We start from the raw sequence: 22,803 nt of genomic DNA on the forward strand, positions 1-22,803 counted from the left end.
TTAGCAGGATGGGGGGAGTCCTGAATAAGTCATAATTCATGGCAGCACTGGAGTCCGAGGTAATCATCTGATTTTGACAGTGGGGAGTCCTCAGTAAGATTTTGAGCGAAGGTTATTCTGAATACATAGCACAATGAACATTACATTCGGCACTCCCTTGCCACTGGAGTAGGCTGAGGAAGATAAACAGGATCAGGAAGAGGAATGGGCTGTCTAAGATGTCAGATGGCATGAAAGGCATACTGTGCAGACATTGGGCATATAATCCCACAGTCCTAGGATTGAGTGAAGTATTGCTTTAGGAGGCTATGAATTAACAGCAAGACAGTGACTGAGCTGCAGCATTTCCTACACAAAGTCCTGAAATCAACACGTACAATCCAATGGCACTCCCAGAGGTAATCAGGATCACTATAATCCTCAACTTTTATGTTTCTGGCTTCTTCCAGGCTAGCACTGGGAACATCTGTAATGACTCCGGCATGTTTTCCCAGTCTAGACTTTTCATTGGCTGGAAAACCTGCCTTCAAAACTGTTTTTTAGCCAATGAAAGAACTTTTCTTTTGGAAACAAAATGGCTGTGCCCACCTCCAAAATGAACAAGTAGGGGGGCAAGAAGAGAAAGATGAATAAAATAAATAAGCTGGCTAAAATAAATAGCAGGAAAAAAAGAGGTAGAATGGGTAGAAAAGAATAAAATGAAAGGAAAATAGAAGCAAAGATGATCAACAAGTACAGATAAAATATATTTTATAGAAAATTTGCGGTTTAGATGCTTATTTGAGTAGTTTGGAGTTAACATTACAATAGTAAAGCTGCTCCTGATGGTTGATGTTTTATTACTGCAATATTATGTCAATGTCATAGTGCATGAGCCAAAACAAACAAAACTAGTCTGCCCAGGGGGACAGGAGTTTCCTTCAACCACATCCCAGTATAAGGATTGATTCCTAATTCTGATTGAGACCAGACAGCACAGAAGTACAGTGTTCTATTCTTCACTGTTTTATTGAATAATAATCTGAATCAGAATATGTAACAGAGAGAAGTCTGTATGCTTCAAGGTGCGATATCAGTTTAAGACTGAGAGCATTTAACATATAAACAAGAATACATACATATACAAAAAACAGCCTGGTGAATATGTGCTGGTACCTGGTGCCAGCTCTGTGCTCCATACTTAAGGTGTATGAAATACTGGCAGTTAGGCAGGACAGCACTGTTCAGTGAATAAACACACTATTAGGTCCATCTTCCTGTTATGATAGAATCTGCAGGTTGAGACAGATATTTGCAGTAATCAACCTATACGAAAATAAACAAATCAGCAAAAATTAGTGTCCAAAAGTGGCAAAGCTCGATCATCAGGGAAGACTTTGGCCCCAAACAGCCATAGGCAGCAATCCAGGCGGTTTTACCAGCAACATGCCCACTGATGCTCCCCAGAGCTGACCTGCCTGAGTTTGTGGGGTCAGTAGGAGGACATCTCATTTGCATGTGGCTGGTGGGCACCCTGCATCATTATGGAGGCATCTCTGGCACTTGCTTACCCTGGCGCTGGCGCCTGTCTGCCCAGACCTCCCACCCCCCTCCCCGCCAATATCTCATCCACCTTCCCTTCGACCCCCCACCCTGTGTAAGGAAGTTGGCATTTATTTTTTACCTTTCTCGGCCATTCCCCTCGCCTGGATCCCCCAGTGGGCAGCACTTGCACCCATCTGGAGGCTGGTGTCTATTGGCGTACTGGTCTCTAGTAATTTTGAGCCAGGAAAGCAGGGACTGGCAGCCTGGAAGTTTACCATCTCTGGTTCCACCCCATTGGCATCAAGGGGTGAGCAGAGATTGCACCCCTTACAAGACTGACCACAACTCTCAGTCAGCAAGGAGCCAGCATAACCGGTTGTCCAGCAGAACACTCAAATAAATTCGGGGCCTATTTATGGATTTTGTTAATTTATAAAAATAACATATTTTACTTGAGAAGAATGTATTGCTGAAGTATCAATGTCTTAGTTAAAAACTGTCACCAACAAAATTAATTAATCTTGCATTACTCAATGGAGTGTTCTCAAATATTTATGAAAAGTTTGTAATGTTATCTTTATGTAACTTTGTTTCAGAAACCAATAAATATCTCAAATAATAATTTTTAGAATTAGGTACGGCCTCTAGTACAAAGCCCAGCACAAAATAAGTTTCCAATAGAAGGGTTCTCTAGTGATAAAGGATGCAATTAAATATTTACATCAGTGACTGCCTGGGAAATGAGGCTGTACATTTTTCAGCAAGTCCATTATTTTGGTTGAATTTTTGAAGCTGATAGTTTGATTGGATGCGTTTCATATAGATGTTTGAAGACCTCTGTGCAAACCATCAGCTTGCTCCACTTTATGGAGCTTCAGGAAATGTGCACTCCGTAAAAAATATACAACCCCACCAATAATTCATTTCTTAGGGATTAAGCCACACTAACGTTTTTACAATAGTAACCCTTAGTACTCTCTTTAGTGGTTCCTTTCTCTTTAACCTGATATAATAGGGGTAATTTTAACCTAACCCGCCCATCGGGAAATGGATGGGATCTGATGGAACATCAGTTTTACACCCATCCCAATATTGACTTCAAAGAAGAGTAAAATCGGGCGGGGTGTAAAAAAAGCGTTCCTGTCAGTTTCCTGACGGGCAGGTTAGGTTAAAATTGCCCCCAATGTATCAAAGATTGACACGGTCAATCTCCAGGTCCCTGCCTTTTAATTGGCAGAGAAAACAACTTGGTGATTCAGCCAATCAAATATTAATGCTTGTTTCAATGTCAGTGCATGAGCTGAAATGAATCAAAGCCTAACCAGGGGTGACATGAGGGCACTATAATTAGCCTCTGCATTCCCAGGCAAGGAAGGAGAAGAGCCCTCAGGGTTTCCCACTCCCAAATGGTATCCGAAGACCCGTGGTGGAAAGTGTGGATGCTGGCCAAGGTCAGTATGACTTGGCTGATGGCTCCCACAGTCCAATAACCTAGGTTCTCACTTCGATGAGGTACTGGAAAATTGCCAGTCCCTGCAAAGCTGTTTCCCATCATTAGTTGCCACCTTCATGAGCGGAGTAAGCAGTATAAGGAAGAAAATTGAATGGAAAATAGGACGAGAAAAAACACATTTTAAAAATTATGAAAAAATAAGATACTTTAAAAAGTACTAACTATATGGCAATATGGTAATTAGGTGAAGTGAATGCCCCTATGATCAAATCCTTAGAACCTGATTGCGAACATGCTTTCTCACTCCCCTTGTTATTGTTAGGCATCTCCTATATTTTCTTATGCACAGCTCAGCCACACAATGTGCCATATACTTGCATGCTTGGTAGGTTTTTGTACTGGGAATGAACTGGCGGAGCATTAATGATCTCATCCTCACCGGAAAGCCACATGATCTTTCCTCATGATTATGGCCGACGCAAAAACTTCCACCGTTTCTGGCAAATGGAGCGTCGCATGTCCGGGAACGTTTCACCACACCCATACCACAGCTAACCGGACAGGGTGTCCATGCAGTCCACAGTGACCACATCCCAACAACTGAAATAGAACAAAAGAAGAAAGAAGCAAAGAGTAAAAACCGGCAAAGATTTCATAAAATAGAATGTCACACAGTAGTGGTAGTCTGTGTTTTTAAAATGTTGTTTTCATTTTCCCCTCTCCTCTCCTGAAGACTCTGGGGGTAATTTTGAATTTGTGTGATGGGTAATAGTCGTCAATGGAAATAAAAATCGGGAGAGGTGTAAAACGAGCTGCCAATTCGCTATCGCCCGTTTTACACTATCGCACAAAGTCAAAATTACCCCCTCCGAATCTTGCTGGAGTTTGGATTGGCCCATTCTTTATATATGAGATTAGATAATGAATGTTGACAAGCTTTTCAACTCTGGGTGCATCACAGCCACGTGTAATCCCTTCCTCACCCGTCATCCGCATTTTCAGCAATGGTTACTGGACAGCAATTAGGAGCAAGAAGCTCCCTCCCTAGCCCACTGGTATTAAGGCTAATTGTAGTGCTCCTGCTGAGATCAGTCACCTCAGCACAAGCCGGGGCAGCAACAGCAGTTTGTTGGTCCAATTACACTGATACACAGATGATATCAAGTCTTTTGGGGTGAAGGGACACCAAAACACTGTTCAACCAATTCCATGATCCTGGCTAAAAAGCCATTGGCAGCATTACATGAGGCCTGAGGTAGGTGCCAGCAGAGTGATGAGCTGGCGTCATTGGATGATTCAAGCCCAGCTCCTGAATATCATTTAGACATGTTCCCTGTGCCTTGCACAGGGTTAGATAAAGGCAGCCTGGCATAAAATACTCTCCACTTGCCTGGATGGGTGCAGCTCCAACAACACTCAAGAAGCTTGACACCATCCAGGACAAAGCAGCCCGCTTGACTGGCACCCCATCCACCACTTTAAAAATTCACTCCCTCCACCACCGGTGCACCATGGCTGGAGTGTGTACCATCTACGAGATGCACTGCAACAACTCACCTAGGCTTCTTCGACAGCACCTCCCAAACCCGCGACCTCGACCACCTAGAAGGACAAGGGCAGCAGGCATATGGGAACAACACCACCTGCACGTTCCCCTCCAAGTCACACACCATCCTGACTTGGAAATATATCGCCGTTCCTTCATCGTCGCTGGGTCAAAATCCTGGAACTCCCTTCCTAACAGCACTGTGGGAGAACCTTCACCACACGGACTGCAGCGGTTCAAGAAGAAGGCTCACCACCACCTTCTCAAGGGCAATTAGGGATGGGCAATAAATGCTGGCCTTGCCAGCGACGTCCACATCCCATGAATGAATTAAAAATGTGGTTCATAAAGTGCTGCTGCTGCTAAACATGAAAGGAATGTAGCCGTTCTAAATTTTGGTGATAAAAAAAAGTTGGACCCTTTTTGAAAGCTCAAAAATGCTCAGACAAGTTTTCAGTCTTTGCAAAGACTGTAAGCGGAAGAAGTGATGGCTGAGAAAGAAAGGAGGGACGTGGAGTATGAAGAAGAGTTTGGGGGCAAGTGGCAGGGCAGCACTGCAGCTCTATCCCCTGTTTGATGGCTGGTGAAGTGGATGTGCTGGATACAAGGAAAGTTGCTCTGTCTGGATCAGTAGGTCACCGTCCCCAGAGGAGGGCAATGCACTATGCCGGGCAGGGGCCAACAGTCAGCCCCATGCTGCGTGCAGTACCTGCAGAGCCTGGGAACAGATGTGGGAGAACATCGCACACTTTAAGGAATCGACCAAAGTATAAAAGATCAACAATCTCATGTGCCTTATAGCTGGCCCAAGATCCATGTCACAAAATGTTGGCTAAGCCTTCACATAACCTTACAGCTCTATCATTGCTGTTCATGCACACCCATATCACAAAAGGGCACCCAGTCAACTAACAGTTGAAAGCTTTTTCACACTCACATCTTCCATGCCCCTCACAAATTAAAGCATTGAACTACAAGCATGGTCACTCTGCTAAGACCCGAAATGGCCACAAGCATTTCAGCTCTCTGGGAGCAAAACAGCGCTGAACTACAGCCAAATTAGCGCAGAGCCTGTAATTCTGCATCCCCTCTGCGCTGATTGCATACTCGAGCCTCGAGTTTCCAATTGGCATTATTTTAACTCCGGTGTTAATCTGTTTAAAATAAATGGGTTAAACCGACTGGTAAGATTACAACAACTTGCATTTATACAGTGCCTTTAACGTAAAGTCAGCCACACATTGCATATGATTTTCCAACCATTTTTGGTCAAAAACCTGTGGATAGCCTCATGCCCAAATTTCTGATCTGTGCTTCCAGCTGATGAGGTTCCCCGTTGGCAGCGCAAAGTGAGAAGATGACACTTCTTTAGTAAAGGAATTATTTCACAGCTCCAAGATTATACGGCAATTAAGAACCTGTGTGTGCATATACATCGAACATAAAATAATAGATAACAGGGAATGACTGCAAGGATCCACCTGTTTTCCAGATTGTCGAGGATTGTTTGAGTTTTACCCTGAGAATTTTAACCTTCGGACTATTAGATGAGAGCTTTGTAACCCACTCACAGAGGTGCATTCTTGTGTAAGTCAGACAGCAAGTTTTCATAATGTTACCTGGGCAGTCACGGCTTCCACATGCTGTGGACTGCTCAGTAGATCCGCTGCATGGGAATCCACCATTGTCTGGAGTCGGGTTGTTGCAGATACGAACTCTTCTCTTGATCCCGAAACAGGAGGCAGTGCAGGATGACCACGGGGACCACTCTGACCATTCTCCATTAACTGTGATACATAGAACATCATTTTTATAATATTATGATCTGAATTCCCAGGCAATGCTCACAGTAAGTCAGAGAATGTACATTTTTCTAAGGACAAGAATATTACACCAGGCACAAACACAATGTATTATTCCACCACTGCTGAAGTGCAGATAGATGCTTCTTTAAGTCTACAAAGTCTAATTGACGTTAAGTAAACACTGGGTGAGCTCACTCAAAGTTCAATTGATAAAGTTGCTGGTCAGATCCCTGGCTTTATTTGGGAAAAGGTCAAAGGGGATAAACATTGTGGTTCCAGTAGTTCTGTTCCTGGAGAGTTTTACTGTATACTGAAAAAGACTGTCTTTGTGTTTTTATGTTTTTCCTTGAGTGGTGGCAAAGATATTTGTGCATGTATCAAGACTTTATATGATAGATTGATCTTAAATATGATATTTTTACATTGCAGTGAATAAAATGATATCATACACAGAACATTTTTAAACAGCAATTAATCTTGTCAGAGATTAATTTAAAAAGGGATTCTCACCATCAGTACCCGACAAATGCTATGCTATTTTAAATTGAGAAACCTGGCTGAAGAGGCAAGGTCCACAATGCAGAATACCATCAACGCTGATACAATAAGAGAAATGTAAGGAATCTTACAACACCAGGTTATAGTCCAACAAATTTATTTTAAAATCACAAGCTTTCGGAGATTATCCCCTTCGTCAGGTGAATGAGTGAAAAGGTTCTCAAATCGCATATCTTATACTAGGCCGGGACAGCATCACACCAATCAAAAGGTGTCGTTGTTATTCAAACAGGCCAGTCACGGAGAACAGCACGTCCCAGTACACTGGATATACATTGTGTCAATTACACAGTAGACAGAAAGAAACCCAAGTGGCAGAGAGAGAGAGAGAGGGAATATTAAAAACATAATTTTTTTCCCCCTTTTTGCTGGTGGGGTTACGTGTAGCGTGACATGAACCCAAGATCCCGGTTGAGGCCGTCCTCATGGGTGCGGAACTTGGCTATCAACTTCTGCTCAACGATTTTGCGTTGTCGTGTGTCTCGAAGGCCGCCTTGGAGAACGCTTACCCGAAGATCGGTGGCTGAATGTCCTTGACTGGGACGTGCTGTTCTCCGTGACTGGCCTGTTTGAATATCAACGACACCTTTTGATTGGTGTGATGCTGTCCCAGCCTAGTATAAGATATGCGATTTGAGAACTTTTTCACTCATTCACCTGACGAAGGGGATAATCTCCGAAAGCTTGTGATTTTAAAATAAATTTGTTGGACTATAACCTGGTGTTGTAAGATTCCTTACATTTGTCCACCCCAGTCCATCACCGGCATCTCCACATCACAATAAGAGAAGACACTGAAAAATCATGAAGTAATGGTTTGGTGATTCTAGGTTTGCGTTTTAAATACCTGAAGATTGTAGGAGGTTGGAAAATTGAGGAAGGCATGCAATTCCACAGTTTTGAAGTTCTGGAAAAGGTTAAGTTGGAGAAGGACACAATGCAATGAATGCTGATTTCAACACAATAAGGATCCAAGGTTTTGTTGCTTTTGTTACACAGTGCTGGAACTCTGCTGTTAAAACCTTGTTGAATCACTTATCATAGCCTTGGACATACATCTCCAAATTCGTTGACATGGTCCGAAACTAAATAAATCAATATCATATGAGCCCAGGTCTACTTGTGGCTTACTAGTTTCCTCTGAAATTGCTCTATCTACACTGTAATTGATGGCTCATCTGATTTTTTCACATTAACTCAAGGGTTCCCCTGGGCTCTGACCTATCCCCCCCCCATCAGGGGTCTCCTTCACTCATCATCCATCTCTATTCACTGCCTGCTCACAATTCCACTCTACGTTTATCAAATTCCTACATTTAGATCACACCCTGCTGAGCATACTTCCACTCTTCTCACAGTGCATTGGTTGAATCACTACATTGCGATCTTCTCCACGTCCTTCAATAGGGCAACAAAAATCTTCTTTCAAAGAGATACTCTCTGCATGTCTATCACAAGTCCAGCAACAGCGACCAACTTTGATGGCTTTACCCTTTGTCCCTTTTCATGTATTGACATTTTTAGCCTCATTATCTCCTCTAATCTCAAATTGAACTCCCATATTGCCTTCTTTGCTAATACTCAGAAACTTAGCTTCCTCTTTCATGCTGAACACTTCTTTTCTCCTCAACATTTCTAAAACACTCAAAACCCATAACTAACCTATTCTGCTTCCATATCTGGAGAAGCTTGTCCAACACCTCCTTTACATTCTGAAATAAAAGAAGAAGCTTGTCACCTGTTTGATCCTTCTCAAATCTCTAGCCTCCAACCCTGTCCCTTTCTATCACAATCTTTCTTCTCTATCTCTTATTGCTATGGTCAACGCCACTCTGAACTTCCCTCTTGTATTTCTCCAGTTTAAATATACTGTCTTACACTCTCTTCTTCCACTCTGTTCTAACTCATTCTTTCCTAGGACCTCAAGAACTCCCCGAGCCTTTTGTTTATCCCACAATCGTCAGGATTTTTACAACCCAAGTTTGGCATCGCCTGATTATGATGTCCTGATTCACCACATCTTTGATTCTTTTCAACTTTTGGTGGCGCTATACCCTATGGGCCTTGGGTACTCAGTTAAAGAAAAGGAGGAAGAAAGAGTGCTTAAAATTATGTTTTTGGAGCTTAGGAGCATTGAGAAGAAAATTAAGGGAAATAAGAAAGGGTAGAATTTCTACATTACCTCAGGGTTTCTCCCTGTTTTCTGCTGAAGTTACAGCAAGAGATTGGAAGAGGCCTGGGGGAAATTGCATGTGTATGGGGTTTAATTAGGCATCAGGCTCACTGACCAGAGCTTTGCGGCAGTGCCTCGGTTCCTTTAATAGGAACTATTTCACTCTTAGAGAAGGGCTATTTTCAGTTAGCGTACCTGGGCACGGGCTGAGTGCTTCACAGCCTCTCAGTTCTGCTGAGGGGCCATCACAGCGCATTCCGCTCTCAGGGTGTGTGCACAGACGAATTCGCATTTTGTTCTGAATCCCGCAAGTTGCAGTGCAGACCGACCAAGGAGACCAGGGCGTCCAAATACTGGTAGCTGCCAACAGAGTAAAAAGAAAAAAAATCTCTGGCCAGATTCATTATGCTTCCTGGAAAATCTAATTGAACCTTTTGAAATGAAAAGAAATAACATGAAGGGAGGCTGCATGCATCCCTGAGTTCATTTCAATAGGAATCATCCTGAGATCCATTCCCAAGCTCGGTAACTCCAGAAAAAAAATACTCTACTGTCAAAGTATGCAGCATCCCATCTCGGAAACTAAATTCAACATGAGGAGGGAAACAGGCCCTAGGGACTAGGTCTCCTCGATGCCACAAAATGATTGTTATTTCTAACAGGTATATTATGTATTTCTGGTTGTACTTATCTTCGGTAGTCATTATGGGATTATAGGGTAGTGTGAAAAGAAAGTATTTTTCTTCAGACTTATTTTCCCCTTTAAGGGAAAGAAAGAATAGAAATAAACAAACTGCAGATAACATAAGTGAGTTGCCTTGTCCCACAAATGAGGGCATCAGGATGGTGCATTGGTGCAACAAGCAATAGTGAGCAGCGTTACGGAATGGTCGGGCACAGCTCCAGTCCCCACTCTGCTGCGTTTCTGACCTCAGCCTTGCTGCAGTGGTGAAGTAACGGATGGGGACAAAGTGAATCCCAATAGGCAGTGGAGGGGGAAATCAATGACATGCTTCTCCCGTTCAGCAGCATTAGTGGAGGACTAGGAGCAGAGGACTCGTTTTGGCTGCAGGCTGTGCCTAGCTAGTGAGATCACAGGGAAGAATCATGAGCAAAACACCGATAAAATGAAGAGAAGAACCTTGCTCTTACACAGCGCCTCAGAACATCCCAAAGCCCTTCACAGCCAAGGAGTTGCTTTTGAAATGTAGTCGCTATTTTGTGGGCAAACACAGCAGCCAAGTTGCACACAGCAAAATATAAAAACAAGAACAAAAGCATTAAGATTGTGATCTGGATAGTAGCCATAGATTGTGGAAAAGCGGACCTTCAAATTATTTTTTCAAATTATGGGGTGTTGATGCTGGAGAATGGAACATATTTCCAATATTATCACCCAGTGTCATCATCAGGTATAGAACGGGAAATGCTCTGTTTTCTCCGCACCATCAACATTAATCCAAACCTCTGGTGAGCATCACCTACTGTACCATGAATGAAATTTCTATTTCTCTCACTTGCCTCTGAGTGAGATTGCTGTTAATATTCAATTATGCACAATTTTTTAACATGGATTCACTAGGAACTGCATACACAATGCCCAAATTAATTTCACATAAGACCCGTCCAACCAACCGGACAAGGTGATCTCAAACCCAATCTGGTTTGGATTCAAAACCAGATTCAAAAGAGATGAAAGAACAATATTCTAACCCAATGCATCATCCAGCCCTTCCTCCTCTTAACCTGCCTCAATATCAATACATTAGTATAAGTCACCAATACAGTATTTAATGATCAAGCAAAGCATTCCTTACCTAAGCATTGTATCCCATCACCATAATACCCATTCTGGCAAACACACATAAAAGAGCCCAGGGTATTCACACAAAATGCATCCTGGTTGCAGCTGTTTCGGTGCAGTACACATTCATCGATATCTGTAGAAAGGACATATTGAGCAAACAGACTACAGACACAGTGTGAAGGACATAAAATTCACTGGTACTTGCAGAAATAATAATATTTAAAAATCCCTGGTTTTATCAACCTCTCTACTTTTGATGGGATGCGGGTTTAAAAATGCATTCTTTTATCTGAAGTGCTGTGTGGTGTGCAGCCCTTCTCACTCTGACTCAATTGTTCGTCTTGCCAGCTAAACCTTGGGTGAAGAAAAAAAAAACACTACAGATCCTTCAAAACTCAAGTCACGTCATAGGAGGTAACTGGGACCATATCACAAGGTTGTAACACTCTGAAAGAAGTCGGATAAATGTCACGAAATTGCAGATTGAGGCACTTTTCAGCTGGGGGCAGTGGACAGTGAACAGGAGTGGGAACCCTGGCTGATTTTCCCCCTCCCTAACCCAGGTGGGCTGAGGCTAATTGTCGTGTCCCAATTGCTTCAGCTGACTCACCATAGATCAGGGATGGTGTAGCTGGGGCTTTTTCTGATCTGTTTAAACCCATTCAACACTGGGCTGTGATATAATTGGGGTGGGGGAAGTAATACATTCATTGTGCCATTTAAACAGTACATCATTGGCACTGCTCTGCAATATAACCAATACAGTAAATATTACATATCGGCAGTTCAAATGCTATTTGACTTACCTATGCATGAATATATGCCGTCTCCGTCATATCCTTCAACACACTGACATTTGTATGAGCCGTATGTGTTAATACATGTGGATCGTGGGAGGCAGTTAAAAGGCATTCCTTGTGTACATTCATCAACATCTCAAAAATACAGACACAAAAGTTAAAGTCAGAATGAAACTCAAACGACCATCATTTCATTAATGAATTACATACTTTGAAGGAGTTACAACATGTGCTACCGAGTTTAATCAGCTGGGTTGCGATTCCTCTGCAAATGGTGGAATTTACTGCAAATATTCTTTCGCTGAGCTATTTAGGTAAACTTGGGGAGTGCAATTTTCAGCAGACCAGCAAAAAAAAGTCTGTGAATATATTCCGAAAGATTCACATTTGGATTAATGACCTAGGGGGGCAATTTTAACCTAACCCGCACTTCGGGAAACTGACGGGATCAGGTGCAACGCTGGTTTTACACCCCACCCAATTTTACTCTCCATTGAAGTCAAAATTGGGCAGGCTGTAAAACTGGCGTTCCACCCGATCCCGTGGGATCCCCTGCCTGGCGAGTTAGGTTAAATTTTCTCCCCCCCCCCCGCTCCCGGCCCCCGTGTTTCTGAATCAGAGGCACGCTGCTGCCCATCAATGAACTCTTGAAGCCAAATGCCTTTCAGATAGGCGGGGCCAATTTACATTGCCCCTGCTGGGCAAGAACAGGGTGGTGACAGTCCGAAGCTCAGTGCTGAACTTACTGTCCCCTTCACACCGTCGATTAGTTCGTCTCCATTTTGTCGGGGGCCTTGTGAAGGGCGGCCAGAGCGTTTACCCGTTCCAGGCGGCCTACTTGTAATGTGCAAATCAGGGCCCTAGGAACTTTGTAGGATCCCAACGCTATTTTGAGTACCAATGGGTGGAGCATGCGCTACTTATTTGTAAAGGGGCCGCTGCAAGACGCTCAGAAAAACGGCAAAGGTACGTTTTGAAGAAAGGATTTTTACAGTGCCAGGAACAGCATGAATGCTTCTCTTGGCCCCTCGAAAATCTTCCCACATGCTTAGCACTGCCAGCCGTAGTTGGACGTATTCCTGGAGGTTTCATTACATCACCTCCAACAAGGTCAAACAGCCTTTCTCCCCACATCTCCAGTATTTTTATAACCAGTAAACAAAAGTATTCAAATAAAATGAAACAATACCACAATTTATTTTTAATGCCCCTATGACCTTTCTCCCGGGTTGCTCACAGCCGTGTCCAGGAGATTAATTTTTAACTCCTGGAGAATCCAGGACAATTTGGAGCATTGGCTACCCTATACCTGCTGCTAGCCACCCCCTGTACCGTACCCCTTTCCTGCGATTGCCTCCACCCCATTAAGCCATTACTTCCAGGCTCGGCTCTGCGTAGGAACCGCTGGGTCCCCCCCTCCCCGAGTGACCAGCTGCCTGTGAATGCTGGTTCAGTGCTCGCTCGCCGTGCATATTAAACTGAGGCTCTGCCATTAAAATGACCGGGGCCTCTTGCCGAGGATCGTGTCGTTCACCACCCGCCTAAAGTCCGCCCCATTGTGTTTTAGAAGAATCTGTCTGGGCCTACGACACTATTTATGCATCAGTGCGATAGCGGCCTTGGTGAGCCTCAGTGTGGCTTCACCTGTATCCCGTTGAAAGTGGTGATGAAGAGAAAGCGAGTTGTGCAGCCACACACATACTTATTCACTGGGGAGAGGTTTACACTGCAGGAGATGTGGCAGAGGCAGAGGTACAGAACTCCCTGACCTGACAACAATATTCCTTTAAGACATTTTCTAAGGCTGAAGTTTTACGTATTTTCACGCTCTTCCCTTGGAGAACAGTATGAAATAGTGGAAGGATTCACAGGCTGATTAACAGTCTGACATAAACACTCCTTTTTTTGTAGCAGCCACCAGGATGGTTAGTCCTATATGGCGGGAGGGTTTTATGGGCTCCCACAGCCCATTCGATGAGGGGGGGGGTCCACCCACACCCACTGGACACGAGTATCCTCACTGGATGTCAACCCAGAAGTCAGAGCCGGAGCTCCGGTCTCTACTCGCTGAGATTGTCTGGAACAGAGTTCGAACCCTGCCGCTTCTGACTCAAAGGCGGGAATATTACCACTGAGCCAAAGACTCACTCCTTTTCTAAGGGAACTGCGCATCAAAACATTTCAATCGTCATTTTAACCAATAAAAGATTTTTAAAATTTGACATCACCCCAACAAACCTTACTTGCACACTGACAACCAATCAGCTCCTCCCTTGCCTCTTGCAATAAGGTGGTGAGATACTTTCATATTAAATTTATAGCCCAAACACAGTACAATCTTAGAAACAGAAATCACTTTATAGAGCAACTATACTGTGTTGCAATGGTGCTCAGAATATCAAGTGACATCGGGCCTAAGGCCTCTCAAACACTTCAGGAACGCATCAGGTTCTAGACTTGCCATCATGTGTGCTGTACTTTCCATAGATCATCAACTATCCATCTATAGGTACGAAAACTCAATGTCTTTAAACTTAAAATTATTATATAACTACTGCAAACAAAATTAGAGCATTTCCTCCACCTAGTGGCTGTGGTCTACATGGCGGTTTCATTCTTATGCATCGGGGTCGTCGTCATAAAGTGATAATGTTCAACCCAGTCACTGAGGCGGGATGGAAAATTACCCAGTCTGAAGCAATCAAGCACTCAACTGGGGTAAAATCGAGAGAAAATTTCCAAAATCTGGCTCCTATTCCTGCCCTGCTGCCGGTAACTGGTGTCATCGGTTTTGTGTACAGCAGAGTGGGCCAAGGTAGTTGCAGTATAAAAGCTTCGAATTCCAGCAGTTCCTCTGCCAAAGTCAAGAGCTGGATCCAACGAAAGGGGAGGAAAAATAGGACATTTCTCAGAACATGATTAAGTTGAGTATAAAAATTGATACGGGAACTATTGAAGATAAAGGTATCTGACTAGAAAAACAAATTTCAATGGTTAAAAATGAAACCCCCCCAAAGATAACCTGGTCCACCAAGGGTACTGATTTTACCTGCGGTCCGGGAACCCCGTGCTAGAGGTGTTAAATTCTAATGCCTGTTGAATTCAATTTAAAATCGCCTCATTAACAGATGCTAATCATATAAATTGCTCTGATAATTACCGGCCCGCCTGTACTAATTATCGACCTGTCTCCGGCGAGTAGGTTACTTGCACGCAGCCGAACGCACCTCCGTTATACCCAGAAGTTGGAGCCGGGTTGTGGTTGCATTTCAAATTTCTATTATTTTAACTTCCCACCCGCCCCCAACTCACCCTTTCTTGGGGGTTAACATTTCCCCCTCCCCCAGGTGTGCACTTGATGTGAGAGACTTACAGTAACTCCACAAAACTTTGTCATTTCACTGACTAGGATGCAGAGAAGGTGCAGTTTCTAGAGAACAAGCCAGATAATAGCTCTTCAAAAATACTCACCAGTGCAGTGAACACCATTTCCTTCAAATCCAGCGTTGCATTTACAGTTGTGAATGCTCCTGATGCTCCCAATGCAGATCTTTGTTATGTCTTAGACCGTCAAAAGATTAAAAACATCTGTGACATTGTGTTTAACAAACCTCATAATTAATTTTCAAACAACCAAAGTGGAAATGAATTAAAATTATTTTTGTATGAAAATTCTTTTAAAACTCAAGTTTATATTCATTTTTTTGATGGGTTGTCTTAAAATGTACTCCATTTTATCCCTTTTCTCTGTCAGACCAACTTCCCTCCTCCAACTGTGAAGGCCAGATAATCTGGGTTACGGACTGTTCTATACTGACCGTCAATGATATTCTATATCAGCAGAGTGAAGGCATGAGTTTCCATACCCAAAGTACTTCACTTAAATAGCATCTATTGGAACATAAATCAAATCCAATTGAAGAACTTGAACCAATACTTGAAGAGACCAGAACGTCCTTCCCAGAAACACCAATTCAGCTCAATGATGATCACCAGATCCAAAATATTAGTTTGTACAAAGCAATTGTGATTAGGGTGGGGTAGTGGTTATGGTACTGGACCAGCAACCCAGCCAGCGGTTATGAGTTTAAATCTTGCCACGATGAATTACGAAGCTGAATTTAATAAATCTGGTTTAGGTGTCCGCTGTGGTCAGTTGGTAGCACTCTCATCTCTGAGTCAGGAGGTCATGGGTTCATGTCCCAATCTAGAGACTTGAGCTTATAATAATCTAGGGTGACACTCCAGTGCAGTGCTGAGGGAGTGCTGCACTGCCTTTTATTTAAACCGAGGTCCTGTTTCCCTTCTCAGTGGACGTAAAAGATCCGACGGCACTATTCGAACATTCTGGATTTAAACCCCACTCCAGGACCTGAGCACATAATCTAGGATGACACTTCAGTGCGGTACTGAGGTGTCTAAGGTACTGTCTTTTGAATGAGATGTTAAATTGAGGCCCGTCTTCCTGTTCAGGTGGATATAAAAGCTTCCATGGGACTTTTTCGAAGAAGGGCATGAAGTTCTCCTGGTGTCCTGGCCAACATTCATCCCTCAACCAACACCAACAGAACAGATTAACTGGTTATTCATCTCATGTGAGCAACCTTGCCTGCAGAACAACAGCGACTCGCTTCAAAGGTAATTCATATTGGTTATGAAGTCCTTTGGAAAATCTTAAAGTTGTGAAAGATGCTATACAAATGCAAGTTCTTTTTTCTAATTCTAACTCTATAATGTCATCCATTGTACTTCAGTGTTAATTTATAAGAAAACCCTTTTTAATTTTCATTAATCACGTGATAAGCAGACCTAAGAAGGTTAATGTACACACCTTTTTGTTCTAAGTTAGATTAATAAAGACATCTCATCAGCTCCTGCTCTGAGTTCTGTTGACTGGAGAACTGCCGAGCGGAAGTTCTTGCATATCCTAGCAGGAGGAGGGTAAATCAGAGTGGAGACTCGATAGAAGGGCATTGGTGGTATGGGAGCAGGATCGGTGCCTACCCTCTTGGCTGTGGGTTTCAAGCCAAGTAGATGAAGAAAAGGGAATTAATAAATACAAAAAAGGGAATTAATAAATACAAATAAGGAAGGGGAACTTATAGCTCCATAAAAATGGATGCACAGAAGCTGCTACACTATTGATGGATTAATATGCCATAAATCTATATTTTGTATATAATAATAAAATGCACACTTGAGGCAGGTTGCTTGTAGTGAAAGGAACATACAAGGAAATGTAGTGTAAGATTGACATTGCATACAACACGTACAATTTATCTGTACGCCTTTCCCAATTTAAATAGGTTCATGAAACAGATACTATGTATGGCCACATTAATAAGAAATTAGTAAGTGATTGGGAAAAGAATCAGTTTTTTGTACCTTTCCTGATGTCAAATAGTCTTTGTGCTACAACCACATTCCCAGGGATTTCCTCAGTAAAATCGTAAATAACAGCTCGGACATGGCCAAATTCATCATCGCTGGAAAACATCAATGCGTAAGATTAAGAACAAAAAGTTAGCAGTGGGCTTTGCACATCCATTGACAAATGTAAAACACACCTGCATACTGCAAAGTTGGTAATATCAATAGTCCATTGTATATTGTTAAATATATATAATTGGTCACTCCATGTTGCCCCAATTTGAATTTGTTCTAACTATCACACTGACATAAAAACAGGTTAGCACATAATAAGAACTAAATATTAGAATTGTTCCTTATTCATGGCCAATGGGGAAAATTCAGCCCCTAATGTTTGATGTTGATTTTTCCAGTATTTGCAGTGGATTTTTATTTACATCTGACAATCTCTCCTAGTGCTGCATGCAGTAAATTGGAAAACATGGTCACTCTCATACCTGTCTCCGATATCTTCTTGTTACTGTTTCTCTCTCTGTATTTCCTTTTCTGCTTCTGTTTCTGGAAATGTGCAGGCACTTCCTGCCCGCCATATTGGGGGCTTAATAAGGCCCAAAAAACGGGTGCTGCATGGCCAAATTTATAGGCCATTAATTCTGAAATCATGTCCTTCCGTCTTACAATCACAGTTTTACTTAAATAGCCCGCATATATCCACAATGTCTATGCCTTTCAACATTTTAAAACCCTGAATCATAATCACTTCAAAATGTTCTTTTCTTCAATGAGGAAAAGCCCAATTCTGTCAACTTATCCTCATCACTTTTCCTCTCTCCAACTCACCAATGCCTATTAAAGATAGTGACTAAAATTACATACAATGGGGAAGAGTTCCTCTGTGTGCAAGACCTGGCAAAATCATAAAAGTCACGTTTTATAAATGGGTTTACGATTTCACTAGGAGAAAATTTTCTGCCAACATTCCAAATATGGCTTTATTGATGAGTTAAAATAATGTGTGTTGATTTATAATCAAACCTCATCCCAATTTACCTTGGGATTTAAATATATTTGCAATGATTGCATGGTTTTAATGATTGATCAATAATCACACACGCCTCTTTTTCCTTTACTTATTATTAACGGACTCCAATCTGATGTCTTCATGTTTCATATTTCCCTTACTACCTTACATTTAAATTCCATGAATCATTTCTGGGCCCAGCAATTTAATATGTCGAGATCTACCAATCTCCAATAAGTTGACACCTTGCATTCTTATACACATGCCAATATTTACTCTAAAAGAAATGTCACCAGGAACCTAATAAATATACAGCAGACCATTATTATTATACACCACTGAACCCAGTTCAGATTTAATGCACAAGTGTATACCAAGCTGGGAGATACAGGCACAGAGATCCTGCATCTTAGTGACAACATTTAGGTTTTGATAGACTAAGGGCCCGATAAGAGTATAATAAAAGTTGTACACATATCAATTCTGTAATATGATTGGTTGCAGCTCATGCAGTGTGTAATAACTGTTATCAGTATAGATTATAGTCATGATAGACATATTTTTCACATTTCCAAAAATCTATACAGCAAAAAAAGTATATTTCCATTAAATCACTTAGGATCTTCTAACTCGTTTGATAGTCAACAGAATTTAGAGCGTGAATTGGAGTTCATATTCGATTGTACACTGCAGATTTAAATAAAGGATATGCAACAGATTCACACACATTTACATACCTTTTAAGATCTTTAACTTAGTCTTACCTTATTCCATTGATTAAGATGCCCTCACTTCCATCGCCTAAAACAGTTACATTTTCCCCAAACTGTGACAGACTCGAGGGCTCTTTAAACCATCTAACAAACGCCGTCTTTGAAAGTGTATAATGTGGTGTTACATGGATTTGTATAATATCTCCAATTAAATATTCTCCAATATCTATAAAAGATAAGAAGCAAGCCCTCATTAATGCCAAACACGACATCCAGATCGCCATTCTGCCATATATTTACATTATCCATTTCTGTAATTAGACACATCTAAATATATACATGCTATATGACTTTGCACTCTCCTACCACAAAAAATTGTTTTCTACTACAGTCATGTGATACTACAGGACCTTCATATTCAATTTCACTTTTATCTTTACCACCATTTCAGCCGTGACATTCTAAGCAACTTTCTTCTTCCCCACACCAGCAAGACAGCACCATTAACGGGAAAATATATTCTACTGAATTTACCCATTACCCCAAATGTTATGAAGAGAGCTATATCTGCACACTTGCTATCTCTCTCAATTATCCTGCGATTCATTGTTTTATGCTTTACAGCTACTAGTTAGAGGTGACCTGGAAGCAGACATTTTGTGCAGAGCTCCTCTTCGAGTGACATCATGAAGTTCCGCTCCAGTTGGAAGGGAATGTTTCCCACAGTTCACCATTCCCATTCAGATAGATTTGATTTCCTTAATCTGCTATTTTAACACATTAGTTAATGCTGTCACATAAATTATTGTCTGCGCTATTTTATTATGGTCATTAGCTCATGTGGTTAATGTTGATCATGTGACCTTTTAAATTTTAGTGAAATTTTTTATCAATCTTATTAACCAATAGTGATCATTTGACCATTTTATTTGTGTCACTTCCCAGCAATCTGCTGCTGATGATCATGTGACCAACTTGATCGTTCTATGTTTCTTTGATCTATGCTGGTAAAGGCAGGCTAAATGATGCAGTAGTTGGTGGGTTTCTATTTGATCTCTGGTAACCAACTGTTCCCATAGTTACTGTGCTCATTGTTTTATGCGCTGTAATAGATCCATGGGAGTAATATGATGGAAAATTCTTATCTCTTATTGCTCTGTGATAACTGCTGCACTGATAATCATGTGATCATAAAAAGCAATGACATCACATTGACAAAATGGCATCACAGAACAGCTCCAATAGATTTTTCTTGAAGAAAAATGAATCCCTTCAAAAATGTGCTACCAGGAGCCATAAGTAAAAGGAATATAAATAATATTTTATTCCAATTTATTCCAAAATTAATAGAGATATCTAGTACAGGCTGGTGAGCAACAGAATAGCAAGAAATATAAGAATGGTACAGTGCATTTCTAAAATATATTAGAAGTCCTGCATTTAGCATGCACTTCCTGTTGTCACAATTTTGGACTGACACTTTTGCTATCATACTTTGCTGACTGGCTCAAGATAAAATCAGAACAAAATACTTAGGGAATGTGCACATCAAAAGCAAGGTAAGCAGCTAGAGAACAGCCAATGAGAAACTATCAATTAGTTATGAAAACAACCAATCTTAAATGACCAGTCAAGAAAACTTAGCAATACTAAAAAAAAGTAAGCCAATTGAATCACTCAAAATGTTTTTTGAAAAAAAAATCCAGTTGCCATTTTCGAATCATCTTCTGTGTTTAGGTTATAACAGTGATTATCAGATTGTTTCTTCCCCAAATTATTTTAAAACAAGCTGCAATATGAATGTTAGGAACTTTATTTGGTAACATTTTACTGGAAAACTATTTTCCAGTGCTTATTTTTTAAATTCAGAGAGATAGACAAACAGACAAAGGGAGGGGTGCAGATGATAACAGCACTTGTGACTCATTTTGTTTACACAGACAATTCAAAAATAATACGTGCTTATAGTCCGAGATAAACTGTCACATTTCTTTGTATTCTGTCTTAAAATGTCACCGAAACTTATTTTAAAATATAATGAAAGTTAATCAAACAGTTGTGTTGTTTTTCTCCCACAGGTGAAAATATGTATTCACTATATTCCATTATGCGTCCTCTATTTATTGAGATGTTTTATAAGATTTTTATTCCGTTTTCTAAGTTGGCTGATCTTTAAGCATGGAAACAGAAGAATTGTTCTTACCAATCGGAGGAGTGTCAAGAACAAAGTAATAGCGTGTTCGTGAGGGATTTAGCAACTCAAATGGAACATCGTCGTATGGTTCTATCGCCTGTTCCACCTGTTTAAAAATATCGGTTTCCAACTCAACCCAAAACCTGTTTGGGTAGAAATCATCTTCTTTGATGTCGGACAGCTCGATTGTCAGATTCTGGTTCTTCAACAGAATTCTGGGAAGCAAATCTGCAGGAGGTGTCAGTCTTCTCCTGTAGCTGCATGAAAAGATGAATTACGTAGGTTAACATTGAAATTACAACACAGAAACATGCCGTTTGGTCCAACCAGTCCATATTGGTGTTTATCCTCGACAAGAGCAGTAGTCCTGATCACATGGGCCTGCTCTGTTCCTATATCCCTTTGTTCCCTTTCCTTCAACCACCTATCTAACCTGTTCTTAAATGTTGACATGGTCTCTGCTTCAACCATTAACTCCAGTAGTGCATTCCACAGCCTCAAATCCTTCCATGTAAAAAGGTTTCTCCTCCTCTGTGTCCTAAATCTCATATTTAATCTTATATCTTATGTCCCCTTGTTCTTTCGGATGAGATGTTAAACCGAGGCTCTGTCTGCCCTCTCAGGCAGATGTAAAAGATCCCAAGGCACTATTTTGAAAAAGAGCGGCTTAGTTCTCCCTGGTGTCCTGGCCAATGTTTATCCCTCAACCAACACCACGAATGAAACAGATTATCTGATCATTTATCTCATTGCTTTGGATTATTTTTTGCATCATCACAACCAGGTCCTTATAGGCCAAATCAAAACCAGACATGCATTGCTTCTAGTGACCCTCGCAGCACCCGTAATCTTCGGTGGGCTTAGCTCTTTACATTAGTCATTAGTCTCATGGTTCTCTGCTTTTTGGTGCAAAGGCACCCTTCCTGCAAATTGGCACCTCCATTTCACATGACAATTCCTTTTCGAGGAGCCTGTCCGCCACTGATTATACTGTGTGAAGCCCAAGCAGTGTAAGATGATCTCCTTGGCTATACCTTGAGGGGAGAGGAGCGCTTTCTCCTGGTGAGCAACATGTGAAGTGTAGGCTGCAGTGCAGCAGGTCTTGCTGACTGTACCTTGTACTCTCAATAGCTACAGATTGGGGCCTGATTCCTCAGTCTTACTACCATTTTTGCGTCGATATAGACCCAAAATCACTTTGCATCAACATAAAAGCGGCGTAATGACTGCAGCCTAAGACAAGGAACAGCAAGTCAAAGAGCACAATTCCTTCATTATTCCCATTGGTAATTTGACCATCTCAGGACAATCTTATTACCAGCATTAAACACATTATGAAAATAACTGCTGTGCATTATACTCAGATATTCATGATGTTAAAATAAAGAAAAAAAACATGTAGAATAAGGCCCAGCAATGGTCTTGTCTTTGAGTATTTGATTGAAAAGGCCAGTTTTATATTTATTATTACAAAATAGTTACAAGTTAATGAGCAGAGGGGAATCCTGGGAGCTCAGGTTAAGTGGCAGAATATCATTTTTCCACACTCAGTTTAAGAACATTCAGGAGATAACAGCCTAGATCAGTAGGCCAGCCACCACATGGTGAACTAAAAAACAAAATTACTTATAACTTTTTTAAAGAAATTAAACAGAGACAACCCTTAGGAAAGATCTTATTCTAGTATACACCTCATGACAGCTCAGTCAGTAAATACACCACCCGGTTTGGAGCTAGAGAACACAGGCCTTGGGTTCAATTCCTGGCCTGTGCCATGTTAGCTGCCCTCAGCCATAGCGTTGCAAAGATTGCTGCAAATGGACTCAAGAGTGCTGGCAA

At 41.5% G+C, this 22,803-nt stretch overlaps 2 protein-coding genes across 3 annotated transcripts in view; one reads left to right on the plus strand and one right to left on the minus strand.

Moving 5' to 3' along the window:
- Positions 1 to 1,047: 1,047 nt before the first annotated feature.
- LOC137301056 (properdin-like) lies at positions 1,048 to 11,794 on the minus strand. The gene is made up of 6 exons (XM_067970448.1): positions 11,673 to 11,794; positions 10,877 to 10,999; positions 9,255 to 9,419; positions 6,143 to 6,310; positions 3,417 to 3,577; positions 1,048 to 1,305 (listed from the first exon to the last, which is right to left on the minus strand). The coding sequence occupies exons 1-6, from the start codon at positions 11,776 to 11,778 to the stop codon at positions 1,243 to 1,245; spliced, it is 786 nt and encodes a 261-aa protein (XP_067826549.1). The 5' UTR covers positions 11,779 to 11,794; the 3' UTR covers positions 1,048 to 1,242.
- Positions 11,795 to 15,446: 3,652 nt separating this feature from the next.
- Positions 15,447 to 22,803, plus strand: part of LOC137301049 (coiled-coil domain-containing protein 27-like) — a 51,586-nt gene continuing 44,229 nt past the window's right edge. Inside the window, exons 1-2 of one of the 2 annotated variants that reach the window (XM_067970432.1) lie at positions 15,447 to 16,304; positions 20,932 to 21,242. The gene's annotated coding sequence lies outside the window, so the exon portion shown is untranslated. The remainder of the gene's footprint in view (positions 16,305 to 20,931; positions 21,243 to 22,803) is intronic. The other variant, XM_067970430.1, reaches the window with a different exon arrangement.

Source organism: Heptranchias perlo, chromosome 32 (genome assembly GCF_035084215.1).
Source record: "Heptranchias perlo isolate sHepPer1 chromosome 32, sHepPer1.hap1, whole genome shotgun sequence".
Taxonomy (NCBI): Eukaryota; Metazoa; Chordata; class Chondrichthyes; order Hexanchiformes; family Hexanchidae; genus Heptranchias; species Heptranchias perlo.